The 14,947-nt window shown below is 36.6% G+C and overlaps 1 protein-coding gene across 6 annotated transcripts in view; it reads left to right on the top strand.

Annotated features, from left to right (window-relative positions):
- LOC145203313 (uncharacterized) overlaps positions 1 to 14,947 on the top strand; it is a 30,430-nt gene that overhangs the window by 10,206 nt on the left and 5,277 nt on the right. For 5 of the 6 annotated variants that reach the window (XM_080075852.1, XM_080075849.1, XM_080075850.1 and 2 more), the window contains 24 exons: positions 29 to 92; positions 1,160 to 1,258; positions 1,692 to 1,835; positions 2,086 to 2,300; positions 3,565 to 3,717; positions 3,932 to 4,018; positions 5,566 to 5,652; positions 6,058 to 6,231; positions 6,581 to 6,695; positions 7,080 to 7,245; positions 7,451 to 7,559; positions 7,811 to 8,082; positions 8,330 to 8,570; positions 8,925 to 9,131; positions 9,248 to 9,376; positions 11,140 to 11,244; positions 11,434 to 11,633; positions 12,049 to 12,261; positions 12,738 to 12,882; positions 13,238 to 13,444; positions 13,679 to 13,783; positions 13,903 to 14,055; positions 14,250 to 14,384; positions 14,660 to 14,902. In XM_080075852.1, the coding sequence (XP_079931978.1) occupies positions 29 to 92; positions 1,160 to 1,258; positions 1,692 to 1,835; positions 2,086 to 2,300; positions 3,565 to 3,717; positions 3,932 to 4,018; positions 5,566 to 5,652; positions 6,058 to 6,231; positions 6,581 to 6,695; positions 7,080 to 7,245; positions 7,451 to 7,559; positions 7,811 to 8,082; positions 8,330 to 8,570; positions 8,925 to 9,131; positions 9,248 to 9,376; positions 11,140 to 11,244; positions 11,434 to 11,633; positions 12,049 to 12,261; positions 12,738 to 12,882; positions 13,238 to 13,444; positions 13,679 to 13,783; positions 13,903 to 14,055; positions 14,250 to 14,384; positions 14,660 to 14,902 (3,768 nt within the window). Of the gene's footprint in view, positions 1 to 28; positions 93 to 1,159; positions 1,259 to 1,691; positions 1,836 to 2,085; positions 2,301 to 3,564; positions 3,718 to 3,931; positions 4,019 to 4,303; positions 4,391 to 5,565; positions 5,653 to 6,057; positions 6,232 to 6,580; positions 6,696 to 7,079; positions 7,246 to 7,450; positions 7,560 to 7,810; positions 8,083 to 8,329; positions 8,571 to 8,924; positions 9,132 to 9,247; positions 9,377 to 11,139; positions 11,245 to 11,433; positions 11,634 to 12,048; positions 12,262 to 12,737; positions 12,883 to 13,237; positions 13,445 to 13,678; positions 13,784 to 13,902; positions 14,056 to 14,249; positions 14,385 to 14,659; positions 14,903 to 14,947 lie in introns of all 6 variants that reach the window. The other variant, XM_080075847.1, reaches the window with a different exon arrangement.

Raw genomic sequence — 14,947 nt, 5'->3', positions numbered from 1 at the left:
ATTGTGATTCGCTTTTTTTGGTTTTTAGGGAAAATTCATCAGAATTAACTTTGATACATCTGGTTACATCGCTGGAGCCAACATTGAGACTTGTATCCTTTTGACAGTTATATTTCCTGAATGGGTCTAATATTACCACAATTAAAACCTTTTTTTTTTCACTTTCTGAAGGTGGTTTCAATACTAGGGCTGCATAGTTCACCTGCTTGAATCTTAGAATGTGTTACCACTACAGTTTTGCACAGCACATTGCTCTAGTTTGTTATTGTAAGCATCTAATTGCAAACGTCCTAATAAAAGTTGTTGACAACTATTCGCTATTTGCTAACATTCATTGCTTTTGATGAGATAATTGCAGGATTCATAAACTCTTAAACTTTCCACTTTATAACCTTTACTAACATTTGACGTCACGGCATGCGTTTGACCTTATTTGGGTTTGACCGCATTGTTATGTCATAAACCAAGTGACGCGGCACCGGGAAAGGCAATAAAAGCTTATTTTTGTGTCAGAGTAGAACGTAACATATAAAGCCATAAACGCAAAACATTGGGCACTTTAAATCTTAATTGCGTTTTTTTGTAGGACACTTGCGTGTTGCTCATGACGTAATATTTGGCGTTGTTTACGCGTGAAAGTTCGTCATCAGTTGCAAATAGCAGATGCTCTGTAGAATCGCTCCACCATAGTCAGTTACATTGTACATCTGTTGCACAATTGTTCAAAATGGCATTGTACATAGTATTGCACTGACACAAATGTCTTGATAATACAAGTCAAGTGTTAGTAGATCTTCAACGGGTTATGCCTATGAAATAAGGGTTATGCCTATATTACTTGTAAAAAGTCATATGCTGTATTTTGCAACCAGCTACAAGTTCAAACTGCGTTGAAATATTGCCTTGTTTATGTCCACTTTTCGAACTGGCAGTAGAAAAACTGCCCTATTAAGACCTTGGACTAGAAAATAGTCAAAAACGTGCATGGGGTGCGGGTTTTATATGGAAATCGGTTACCGGCGTCTTGCTCGATAAATATATGTTTTCAATTGAAAGTTGTAAGTTTGATTGACATTCTAAAGAGCGGCTTGCATTGAAGTAATATGCAAGGCAGGATATCAAACCATCAGTTGGGTTTCCTTAACTGCTTCTCTTAAAGACCTTCTTGAAAAGGCCAGGGTACACCAACAGGCCGGTGCCGAACGTACCTTTCACATCTTCTATCAGCTTCTCACTGGCGCAAACGACCAATTGAAACGTAAGTCCGTCAATATAGTACATTGTTACGTTGCACACCAACTGTCCATCAGTGGGAAATAAAAGTAAACCTATTCCAATTTACCTTCTGCATTTTAAACTATGTCATGTAACAACCAGTTTCAAAGACACTTTGACGAAAAAACATTGTTCACAAGCCTAACATTACAGGAAGTACGCTTCAGGGCAAGGTTCCATTCTACAAGCGCCCTTAATTTTATTCAAATCCTATGGCCATGTCATGCAAATTTCCGTGTAGAATAAGTATTCTATGGATTAACTGAATCCAAAATCTAAGAGGCAATCAGTTTTCCCATTTTCAACCCTTTCGTGTAATAAATTAGTGAGTATTGTACACCTGTTTCTTGATATAACCTGGCTCTACGTTAACCAGTGCAAGTATATTGAATCTTTTGATCGTTTTTGCCTTACAGGGGAACTCATGCTTGATGACATTACCAAGTATCGTTTCATCTCCCATGGCATGCAGACCATTGCTGGAAGCACTGATACCGATGTCTTCCAGGAAACACTCAGGGCCATGGAAATTATGGGGATAACACACCAAGATGTTAAATGTATGTTGCACAGGCGTTAAACCTAATACAACCGGCCATGTAAATTGCTGACACTTGCATTTCTACCTGGCCGTTTATATTTTTAAAAAGACGCCCGAATCATGTAAAACTTAGGTAAAACCTTAGTGTGTATATTTTTTAGGTCCCAGTATTTTCGTTACTAAAAAAGTTCCAACAAAATCACGTTTAGGCGTTTTAAGGCATCATCCATAGTCGAAACCATTATCATTTCCCGTATCTTCTTCTACAGCAATGCTGAAAGTTGTGAGTGCCGTTTTGTCTTTTGGCAACATGGAGTTCAAGAAGGAACGATCAAGCGACCAAGCCTCGATGCCCGATAACACAGTGGCCCAAAAGATCTGCGCACTGCTCGGTATCAATGTGGTTGATTTTACCAAGGCTCTGCTCAAACCAAAGATCAAAGTCGGACGTGACTACGTACAGAAGGGACAGACCAAAGAACAGGTATGTGATGTTATTGCAGTTGCGTAGAAAATTTTAAGTGTTTAATTTTGTGCAACATTACAAAAATACAACTAATTTGGAATTGTCGAAAATGCGATTATTTGAATTCATTAAATACGGTATTCGTTGCAAAGAGTTCCCACCGAAGTAATCTTTCAAGCCGTTTGTTTTGACGTTTTAGATGTCAAATTAGCGTGTCAAATGATAGTCTTCAAATGAGAGCCGGGCGTGTGTTTTGGGACTGCACGCTTACAGTTCAAACACGCTAGGAGTCAAAACCCTTCGGAATTTAAAACACGCTAAGTGCTTTTCAATCCTCGATTCGATGGGTTTCTCGCCTAGTGACGTAACAAAAAGTCAAATTGTCGATAGGCATCCAAAAAAACACGAATGAAAACGCGCGTTAAACGTCCTATTTTATCATTAAATGTAGCACATTCATTTTACCCTATTTCATACGATACAACTACTGTATATATTTTTTGCCGCGTATATACTGTTTGGTCGAATTTCTGATTGAAGTGCTTCCAAGTTGCGGTATGCCTCCAAGCTATTCCGACATACCACTGCCTTTTACTTACTTCGGTTTCTGTTAACTCGATTTTACGCGATTGCGCAGCTGGGACAAAATTTTTGCCCGACGAACGAACCTGCAACCGGCAATTTAGGAAAATTCGCTGCCACGTACAAATTTCAATTGAAAGTCAATTTACGCATTTTTGTGCATGAACTACATACAACGCTTTGTGTGTATTTTAGGTCACATTTAAAATCTCCTTAATTCAACTATTTCACCACACCAAATGAAAGGGTCGTTTGTGTGGTTTTAAACTGGCCTAAGCCGTCAAAAGATAAGTTTGTTTGCAATATTGATAAGAAGCGGCCACCTAAACCGTTGAGCTTGTAATTTACCTTGTGCAACGCGTGTTGTGAACAACACCACCCAAGGGAGATGTTAAGTATCAGCGTCCAGGTGATAGCAAGGTCTAAATATAACACTCCTTCATGCTTTAAGTGAGCAAAACATGCCACAGTCTTACAGCGCTTTAAGTACAGTGCCTTCCTCTAACTAATGGACAAACTCAGTGAAACTCATGTTGCAAAATATTAAATTTTAAGTACCATGGTTTGGGGTTCATATCTTGATCAGACTACCGCTGAAACACAAAATACATGCATTTAAATTCACGCAAACATGTTAACACTAGAGTTTGTTTTATGAAAGTTCCAAATGAATTTATTACAATGCTGGGTTTGTTTCTAGGTTGACTTTGCAGTGGAGGCTCTTGCCAAATCCCAGTATGAAAGATTGTTCCGATGGCTTGTGGATCGCATCAACCGATCACTTGATAGAACAACCAGACAAGGAACCAACTTTATTGGCATCCTCGATATCGCTGGTTTCGAGATCTTTGAGGTTTTCTATTACAGCTTGCTTAAGTTAAAATATGTAGTGTTTTAATGGGGTTATAAATATCTATGTAAATGGTAGTAAAACTCTTTTAGTTTTTTTCTATTAGTTGCGCCGAAGGTTTGGGAGTATGTAAGAGATAATAACTTTGTTTCCAGGAAAATAAATCTTATGCTGATTTTAGAAACGTTTAATGACCTGACAAATGTTTTTGGTGCAGTTGAATAGCTTCGAGCAACTTTGCATCAACTATACCAACGAAAAGTTGCAGCAATTGTTCAATCACACTATGTTTATTCTAGAACAGGTAACAATGTCCACTGTTTAACCATTGTTTGTTTGTTCTTGTTTTCACATGTGTCCTTTCGGAATTCATCTCTCATCAACTTCATGTCATTGTTTTCTTCACAACATCACTGAAATTAATTATTCAAACAAAATTTGGCATTTTCATTTGTCGAAATACTCCTACATTTGGCCTACACATAATTTTTGACTCAAATCAAAACCAATTACATTCATTGTTTGACAAAACATACACATATACACATCCCCCAATCACATGGCCACTGGTTGCCATGCCAATGAGCAGGAGAACAGTTACGAGCAACTTTGCATCAATATGACCAACGAAAAGTTGCAACAATTCTTCAATCACACCATGTTTATAACAGAGCAGGTTTGACCTCTATGACCCCTGGGTTTAACCCCAAGTGACTTTGGGTGTTAGAACACCCTGCTGCAACAATCAAAATAACCTGCATAAATGATTTTGCGGTTATCAGCATTTCTCCATAGACCTGTGACGAATATTTGAGCGCAATGCACTGCTTACCGCAACAGTGTTTTCATATTTCTTGAAACAAAATACTTTTCCTATATTGGAGAAAGCTTGCCTTGGTTTACAAACAAGAAATAGAAAACACTTTTGGATTGCTACAGTGTTAAATATATTTTAATTTGTGTCACAAAATGCATGGTTACACAGTTTATGGAAAGAATTGCTGATAGCTGCTTCGGACAAATATGGTGGCCAATTTATTTCTGCACGACACAAAAATAAGACCAAACACTGGAGGGAGCTCTTAGTGTTCAAACAAATCAAAACACATTGCATGACATACTGTGATTCAGACGATTTTATCTTTTGTTTTCTGCATATGTATGACATTTTATAAACATGTTTGTTACTATTTCTTTATTCTAAACATGCACATGATATCTAAATGTTATTACACTATCTTGTTCTGATTTTCAATCTGCCTATTTCATGTTTCTTGAGCAGTAATTCTCACATAAAAGTGATAAAAAATAATAATTAAAACGATTAAAAATATTTTTTCTGAAATTTAGTTTGTTTCAAAAACAATAAAATTGGTTCACTAAATGCTGGAAAATACTGCTTCAGAATATAAAAGATTTTAATCATATTGAACATTAACTTACAAAAAAAAATTCCAAACATTTTTCTTCATTAACTAAATTATATTTTTTAATAACATTCCCACAAAAATGATCATATTTAACTAAATAGAACAGAGCTGAGTAAATCAAAAATCAAAATTCTCACTTCATAACTCCTTTTTCTAACCACTTGAACTAAGTATCAAATATATTTTAGTAAACTTTATTTTTTTTATAAACTTGGTGAAAAATCAATGTTGTTTTGTACCAATTTGTGGTGGAGTGATATATCTGATAAAATTTGATAAAATTTTCATCAAAAATTGTTGTAAACACCTTCTGTAAATTGGTGCATCAATTAGTTTATACTGTACAAGTTTGGATGTTGTTTTGTTTTGACCAGTGGTTGAGGTTGCATGTTGCTAAGTATGGTTTTTGATGTTTTCACAGGAAGAGTATCGTCGTGAAGGCATTGAGTGGAAATTTATTGACTTTGGTTTGGACTTGCAGCCGTGCATCAACCTTATTGAGCGACCGGTGGGTCCTTAACTACAAAAACTACTGCACTTATAATCCATTTTTGCCATGGATCATTTCTTTGCTGTCATAGGGACTTATTGTTTTGTGGAAACTACAAATATATACTTTCAAATCTGGTTTCGATATACAGATCTTACATGGATTTTTCTACATGTTGAGATGTAAAATTTCTAAACGTACTGCTATTTTGCTACAATGTGTGCCAAGTTTGAATGTATCGCAGTTTAAATATAGCCAAAATGAAAACTCTAAATGTACTGCATTAAATTATAGATGATGTAGAATTGAGGTATTTATCCTTCATAATTCACTCCAAACTTACCCAATAAAAATAAATCTTAATGACGGCGCCCTTTCCATTTCAAACATTTACAATGACTAAAATTACTCATCTCTCACCAGTCCAACCCACCTGGCATTTTGTCTCTGCTTGATGAGGAATGTTGGTTTCCAAAAGCCACCGACAAATCATTTGTGGAGAAGGTCGTCAAACAGCTTGGTGACCATCCCAAGTTCCAGAAAGCTAAACAACTCAAGGGAAGCAGCGACTTCTCCATCATCCATTATGCTGGAAAGGTTGGTTCATCTTTTTAATTTCAGACATGCTGTTACACAGTTACCCACTGTTAAACAGGAATTAGTTAGTCCTTTGCATAATTTGGACAAAACTTTAGGTACAAATGATTTGTAATGCGGTAAGGCTTGAACCAATTGACATTGGGTAATCCTGATTTTCACCTAATTCGGAAAAGTTTTTTGGTCCAAATGAGTCTGGATTAACCAAGGTTTACTGTATTTTGAAACCAGCTACACTATTGAATTGATTGTATTTGTTGGCAACTAATAAATGATTGTCTTTAATACCCACATGGCAGTTAAATAGAAACCGACTATAATGGTGGTGCTAATGATATTTCAATACTAGGTGGAATACACAGCGGAGAGATGGTTGATGAAGAACATGGATCCATTGAATGACAATGTCACTGATCTGCTTCACAACTCCTTAGATCCATTTGTCAGCGCCATATGGAAAGACAGTAAGGACAAAAGCAAAACTGGTTTTATTTATACGAATGTGCTGCAATGTTTATGGTCCAACCTAAATTAACAAATTCCTCAATTAACAATTCAAAACATGGTCATTCCTCCCAAATAGACTACAGAGTGGATTCTAAACCACCCAAAGAGCTTTTAAAATTGGGTCTTTTATGAACTTTACAGGTTATGTTCACAAAGCTAAAGTGTCTATTTACATTTCAAACTACATTTACAAATTTAAGTTAATTCCTTCCCCCAATTTTTGAAATTCCTCCCCGCTTAGGAAACACTGGTTTAAACTGATCAAATCTACATTCATGAACCCTAAAATCGTAAAGAGTGTTTTGTGTCCCGACATATTTAATTAACATGATTTTTTTCAGTGTCCAAGGTTGTTGGCATGGAACAGTTGGTTGCTGGTGGTGAAAACAAGTTCAGCCAAGCGTACAAGACTCGCAAGGGAATGTTCCGCACAGTCGGAGCTTTGTACAAAGATCAGCTCCAGAAACTGATGACAACTTTGAGAAACACCAACCCCAACTTTGTCAGGTTTGTCAAAGTTTTTGAGAGATAATTTCAAAAGGCTTTACATATGACTGACTCTTTATGTATGTGACTTTTTTAATATCTATGTGCTAACACTATGGTTACTATTGAAACAAAACAGATACATACATGTCCACTTTTTTGTTGCTTAAGGTTTTTACGTGTCTTTCTACTCCTTATGGAACTATTGATCTATTAAACATTTCAGGTGCATCATTCCCAACTATGAGAAGAAACCTGGTAAAATTGTGGCTCAGTTGGTTTTGGAACAACTTCGTTGCAATGGTGTATTGGAAGGAATCAGAATCTGCAGACAGGTAAACAGAATTAGTTGCCATGCTATGAAAATGAACTTCCATCCTAAGAAATATCTATACTGTGCTAATGCTTTGTTATCAACAAAAAAAGCATCAAACTTATTATAAATTCAACTGACAAATAACTGTGATATCCATATTTAAAAATCTGTTTTTCAACATTTACACAAACAGTCATTGTGTTCTTACACTTGAATTGCATTGAGGTTTAAGGCAATTTTTTATCGTTTCTAAATCGATCTGTTGTGCAGGGATTCCCAAACCGTGTTCCCTTCCAAGAATTCCGCCAGCGATATGAGATTCTTACACCCAATGTTCTGCCCAAAGACATCATGGACGGAAAGAAAGCTGCGATCAAAATGATTCATGCACTTGACCTTGATGAGAACCTGTACAGGATTGGGCAGAGCAAGATCTTCTTCCGTGGTGGAGTCCTCGCTCATCTGGAAGAAGAGAGAGATCTCAAACTTACTGACATCATCATTCAGTTCCAGGCTTCGTGCAGAGGATTCATTGCTAGAAGGTAACACAATCATTTTTTTGCCAAACAAACATAAGACCCTAATTTTCAGAAAAAATGTAAAAACCAAGAGTTCAACAAAACTAGTTCAACTAAACTATTTATTAAAATTAAAAAAGTTGTTTTTTCTACTTTATCTTTAAACTACACTTTCAAAACAAAGCAAGTTGTCTTAATTATGTTGTCTTACGGCAGAAAAATAATCTGGAACCCTCTTGCTCCTTCTGTAACTAAATAATTTTTTATCTAGGAACTTTTCCAAGCGCAAGGACCAGCTTCGTGCGATCCGAGTGATTCAGCGCAACGGTCTCGCTTACTTGAAACTTCGCAACTGGCCCTGGTGGCGACTTTTCACCAAGGTCAAGCCTCTTCTCCAAGTTACACGACAAGAGGAAGATCTCAATGCAAAGGAACGAGAATTGAAAGCTGTCCAGGAGAAAAAAGATGCTCTGGAAAAGGATTTGCAAGATATTGAAAAGAAATTTGCTCAGGTAACACTTTTCACTAAAAACTAAAAAAAACATTCCACTAACATTTTACTAAAAACATAAAAAAGCACATTAAAAAACATAACGTTCTACTAAAAAGCAAGTATTGTGCTCTGTGTTTAATTATAACATTTTTATGAATTGACGGGTTTTTTTGTTTCTTTTGTTTTAGGCTTGTTTAACTTAACTCTATAAAATCAGGGCAATTAAAAAAAAAAACTATTGTGTGTTTCCTTGTGTGGAAGATTTTCCCCAGATATTAGTTTGTGTCATTGTTACATAGCTTAAAAAAAAAAAAGATTCCGTACCTTACCAAGGTTATGGTTATCAGTGTTCAAAATATTCTTTTAATTGCAGACTGTCGAGGAGAAGAATGCTCTCAGTGACCAACTGATTGCTGAGCAAGAGTTGTACGCTGATGCCGAGGAGATGCGCTCTAGGCTTGCAACCAAAAAGACAGAGCTTGAGGAGATCCTTCAAGACATGGAGTCCCGCCTTGATGATGAAGAGGAGAGAAATCAACTCCTTGGTCAGGAGAAAAAGAAGATGCAGCTTAATATTAAGGTGTGTAAAAACATTGTGTGTTTTTTAATATTTAAAGCGATTTTGTTTAACTGAATTTGTTGGGTCAGCCCACATGAGAAAAGCTGTCGTTATAATTGAATACTTGTCTATTTTAGGATTTGGAAGAACAACTTGATGAGGAAGAAGCTGCCCGCCAGCGTTTGCAACTTGAAAAGGTCACCCTTGATGCAAAATGTAAGAAGATGGACGAAGATTTGAACATGATGGAGGATACTCATGCTAAGGTATGTAGAAGCAATATTATGTCTGACCAATTAGTAAAGTTTGTTCTTTGTCTAGAATGAAGTCTTATGAAAGCTTCAGTACTTAACATGGCTTTAGTCAATTTACGTTATTATGGGCCCCCTTCCTTGTGTAACGCTGGTTTGGTAAAGAAAGAGTGCTTTAAATTTATTCAAATTTGGACATATGTTAGTTAATAATCCAAACTTGATCCTCCAGAAGTTTGACCCCGAATTACCCAGCGGTTCACCTACAGGCCCCCAAAACGTATTTTTTAAAAAACGACTATACTTACTAAAGTACAGCATCTCTGAGTGATATGCTGTGTTGGTTGGTGCAATGTAAGGTTTTTCAAATAATTTTGTATCTTTTTTTGGATTAACCCATTTTTACCCCTTAAACCCCCAAATATTCATTTCTGTCTACTGCTGGTTTGTTATATACGTTTGGTCAAGAAAGAGTGGTTCAAATTTATTTAAATTTGCACAGATGTTAGTTATTAATCCAAACTTGATCCTCCAGAAGTTTTACCCCGAATTACCCAGCGGTTCACCCACAGGCCCCCGAAACGTAAATGTGTCTAACGCTCGTTTGGTCAAGAAAGACACTGTAGGCAGAAGTCCCAAGAGAGTAACTCACTGGTTTACGATAGCAGGAGGACTCAGCTTGACGTCGGACAGACGTTTTACGAGACGTCGTTTCGGTGATTAGAAATCAGCTGTTTTGCACAGCAATGCTATTTCGTTTTATTAAGTTATTACTCACAATTTCAGTTTTGGCGAAGGTTTTACACCTATGACGTGATTTAAACCTAATGCGTGCTTCGGTTTCGTATATGTCAAGCAAAACTTTGTTAATCAAAATAAAGATGAAAAAATAAACTTGACATTTTTGCAAGATAAATGTTTTTTAAATGCTCGTTGTCAGGTTGGCCGCCGCATGACCACGGGTTACTTAAGGTCAACTAGTAGGTATTACTAACACATTTCAAAACTTTCTTTCGTCATAACGTAGCGTTTTTTTGCCATCAATTTAGGAATCAATACTCAGGGCATGTATAAATTAGGTTAAGCGGTGTTGTTGAACACTAAGGACGGCGTGCTATTGAAAACGGTGTCGAAAGGTCAAACAGTCGTTTGGCGTGTGCACCCTGAGAGGTTACTACAGGTCAATGGTACTCGTTTTGCAAAACAAAGTTAAATGAAAAACAATTTGTTATGTATGCACTTGTAGCAAATTGCTTTTTAATTCGAAGTGTCTGCAACACAACTTAAAACCTGACCTTGGACGACAATATCTGAGTCAAAGCTAGAGAATCAATTAAAATTATTTTTTTCGTTCTTTTTTAATGTTTTTGTAATTATATGACAATAATAGTGCAAAAAGAATACGAACAAAATATTTTATTGTTGGGTTAAAGGTTTCTAAAAATTTGTCCTTAAAAATCACAGCAACGTTTGTTTACCGTAAATCCGCACAAACGCGCGTGTGGGGACCCATTCGTTTTTGTTTACAAAAACAATCATATGTGTAGATCAAATGATGTGTATAGTAAATTGGTAAATATCGTATAGAATATATAAAATGGAAGTATATCAGAAAGCCACCATTCTAGTTTTTATACTAATTGATACCTGAAATGTACCTACCTAGTAAAGGGATAGTTTTATCTGGTTTAATAAAAATCCGGAATTGGACTGTTGTCTTAACTTACCTAGGCGAAGTAACTTGCTTAATTTATCGAACTTTATGCATTTGTTGACAGATTCAACGTGAGCGCAAAGCTCTTGAGGAAAGAGTCAATGAATTGGAGTCAGGACTTGGAGACGAAGAAGAAAAAGCAAAGATGTTGACAAAACTCAAAAACAAGGTTTGTAGTTGCTTTAATACTGTATAATTTGAAAGTAAATATACTGTATAATGTAAAAAAATCATCATTTAAAAATATTCTTGTTTTCACCTGACAAAAATAAAACTTTAGACTTTATATCATGAGAACAATTTTAACCTTTTAAGATTTCTAAATCACCAAATTTTACATTTCTGATTTCCATTTCAGAATGAGGCGGTGATCCAGGACTTGGAAGAGAGATTAAAGAAAGAGGAAAAACATCGTCAGGAGCTGGAGAAGATCAGGAGACAGTTGGAAGCTGAGATCGCTGAACTCCGAGATCAGATTGCCGACCTCCAGATGCAAGTGGAGGAACTGAAATCTCAAAATCAAAGGAAAGACGAAGAACTGGCATCTCTGCAGGAACGGTTAGTCCTTGATGCATCAACGTTGAAAAGTTGAAGTGTTTTCATGGCATTTGTGAATTTAAATCAAAACCTCGAACAAAGGTTTCCAATTTCGTTGAAAACTCCTTCCGTTTTTTTAGTCAGCGATAGACATAAAAAAAACTAGAAAAAATGTTGTTCAATCATAAGTTGGCTCAGTACATCTGTTCTTTCAATATTTCACGAACTTGGAACTGATTTTGCAATGCACTTAAAGTAAACAAAAACGTACCATTTGTTAACATCCGACCTAGTGACTTAAAATGTGCTCACCCGCTTCAAGCAACAAATATCCGATTCTAAACATATCATATGTCACAAAAAATCAACTAGCCTTTATGTGTGTATCATTGCTGTACTCGCATAACACTTCATTTGTTTTTGTGTTCTTGTCCAGATTTGACCAGGAACAGAGCGCTCGCAACCAGACAAACAAGAGTTTGCGGGATCTTCAAAACTCCCATGCTGAACTTCAGGAGGATCTGGAGCAGGAAAGATCACAAAGAAACAAAGCTGAAAAGCAGAAGAGAGACTTGAGCGAAGAGTTGGAGGCACTCAAAACTGAGTTGGAAGACTCACTCGATACTACCAATGCTCAGCAGGAACTTAAGTGAGTGAATATATGAGTCATTTCCAAAAAAACATGGATTTCTTAATAATAATCTAAAAATTACCAAAAAAACTAATATTTTTAATATGAGCTACTGACACAAAAACTCACAACAGAAAAGTTTCCTAAATACCGATACATGGCGTAAAGAGCGCGGTTATTTAGAGTAACACTGAGACTGGGTTCGGTTAGGAACTACATTTAACGTTAGGAACTAAGTTTTTGGGTTAATTTTTTTGTTATTACTATGAAACCTCACCCCAACCCTAATAGTCCTAACCGTAAGCAGTTTTACACGAATTGCATTCGAAATATTCGCAAATACTCTTTGCGCCACCTAACGATATATTTAGTCCTGTGTGAGTTCTTGTGTTAGTAGATTTTCCGACTTATTTACGGACCTAAAATCTTTGTTTGTGATAAAAAAATCACACTTATGAAACTTTTGTTTAAAACCTCCTTTTCAATGATTGCAGATCTCAGCGCGAGCGTGAGTTGGAAAACCTGAAGCGAACTCTGGACAGTGAGACTCAATCATTCGAGACACAACTCCAGCAGATGAGACAGAAACATAACGGACAAGTCGAACAGTTCCAAGATGAAATTGATTCACTCAAAAGGGTACGTTGAAATTGCATTTTTGTAACTACTATACTCTAGTTACCAGCTAATCAGCTAAAGCCTTTGTAGTGTTTTTTGGCCATTTAATTATCGTTACATCCGAGAACAACCAGATTAATTTCGTTTACCTTCTTTTAAAAAAACTCGGCGTTACAGAAGAATAAGGCCATAGACCTAATAATATGATAATGTAATGAACCCTTAAAAAATGTCACATTGCACCTTTGGGGATAATTAGTAATTATTATTAATTAACTACCGGTTAAGAACCACTGATTTAAAAAGTCGTTTTACATACCTTTTTGCTACGTGTATTTTCATTTGTATCGACTTTTTATGTTTTAATGTATTTCAGTTCAAGTCCGGTTTGGAAAAATCGAAACATTCCTTGGATTCTGAGAACCAAGAACTCCAAGAGGAACTCCGCCTCATCACATCAGCCAAGAACGATTCCGAGACGAAACGTCGCAAGCAGGAGGCACAGATCCAAGAACTTAGCGCCAAATTGCAGGATACTGAACGCAACCGCAACGAATTCCAAGACAAGTACAACAGAATCCAGGTAAAAAACAATATGGCAGTGATTTCGCTGTACTAATGCGTTCAAGAATTTTTGATGAAAATTTCGAATAAGCCAGCTATCTGGTTTAAAACAGATACATTTTGAAGAAGAATTTACTTCGAGACACAGTTAACTCATATGTTGTATTTTATTTTTATTTAACACATATAACATGTTAGAAATTATCTTGGGCCTTTGGATTGGTGAAAACTAACAATCTTGTTTTGCGCTCAGTCGGAATACGATGCATTGGTGGTGAATTTGGAGCAAGTGGAAACTCAACTTACACGATCACAACGCGAAGCATCTCAGCTCGACGCACAGCTGCAAGAGGCACAGGTAAAAAAAACAATGTTTTGCCGTAATATAATTTTTGTCCCCAAAACAAATTTCTTGCCTCGTGTAAATTTTGAAGCCCTAGTTTGAACATTTCTGAAATAAGAAAATGATACTTTCAGACCCAAGGTCAAGAGGAGACTGGAGCCAAACTCAAGTTGGCTTCTCGTATTCGAGCTCTAGATGATGAGAAAGCTTCATTGGAGGAACAACTCGAGGAAGAGGAGGAAGCCAAGAAGGCTGTGGAAAAACAACTGCAGAACGCTAACCACGCTGTAAGTCAAGTGGATGCTTTTTTATTGTACAGTTTTTTTTCTTCTAGTTGAAGAACTGTTAGTGTTTGTTTACGTTTTTTGTAGTTTTTGTACAAAATGGGTTGACCATTTAACAAATTGAGATTTAACTTGCATAAAATCTGCCACGTGAAACTTACAAGATCATAATTATGAGACCTAAATCTTCTTTTTAGCTGCAAGACCTCCGCAAAAAGATGGAGCAGGATGGTGAAGCAATGGATATTCTCGAGGAATCAAAGAAGAGATTGGTTCGCGATCTTGATGACAAGACTGTTCAACTTGAAGAAAAATGCGCTGTTTGTGACAAGGTTCGTTGTTTTCTGAACGTGAACACAATTTGAATCAGTAAACGTAAAATTCGGATTAAATATAAAATCCGTAACCCAAAAATTGTTTTTGTCAGAAATTAATGTAATTTTATTGCGGTGAGTCGGTCAAATAACATAAAAATGCCCAAAAAGTTTTATTGGTAAATGATTTTGATCCTAAACCATTAGATTTCAACAACAACAGGTGAAAAATATCCTCTGGTGGTATGCAAAGCGTTGATACAATTTTACCTTATTCAAACTCTTCCCTGCAGCTTGAGAAGACCAACAAGCGCCTACAAGCCGACGTGGACGACTTGTCCGTGGAGAGCGACCACAACCGATCCCTCATCTCCAACTTGGAAAAGAAACAGCGACAGTTTGACAAAGCACTTGGTGACGAGAGAATGATCAGTGCCAAGTATGCAGAGGAGAGAGATCAAGCTGAAAGAGAAGCTCGTGAGAAGGAAACTAAATCGATTTCACTCAGCCATGAGTGCGAGGAACTCAAGGACAAGGTAACGACAACAAAGTCTTGTACTTATGGCTGGGTTTATCATACA

Source organism: Phallusia mammillata, chromosome 1 (genome assembly GCF_965637545.1).
Source record: "Phallusia mammillata chromosome 1, kaPhaMamm4.hap1.1, whole genome shotgun sequence".
In the NCBI taxonomy this organism is placed as follows: domain Eukaryota; kingdom Metazoa; phylum Chordata; class Ascidiacea; order Phlebobranchia; family Ascidiidae; genus Phallusia; species Phallusia mammillata.
The sequence above is the reverse complement of the archived record's forward strand: the minus strand, read 5'-3'. Positions and strand labels throughout refer to the sequence as shown.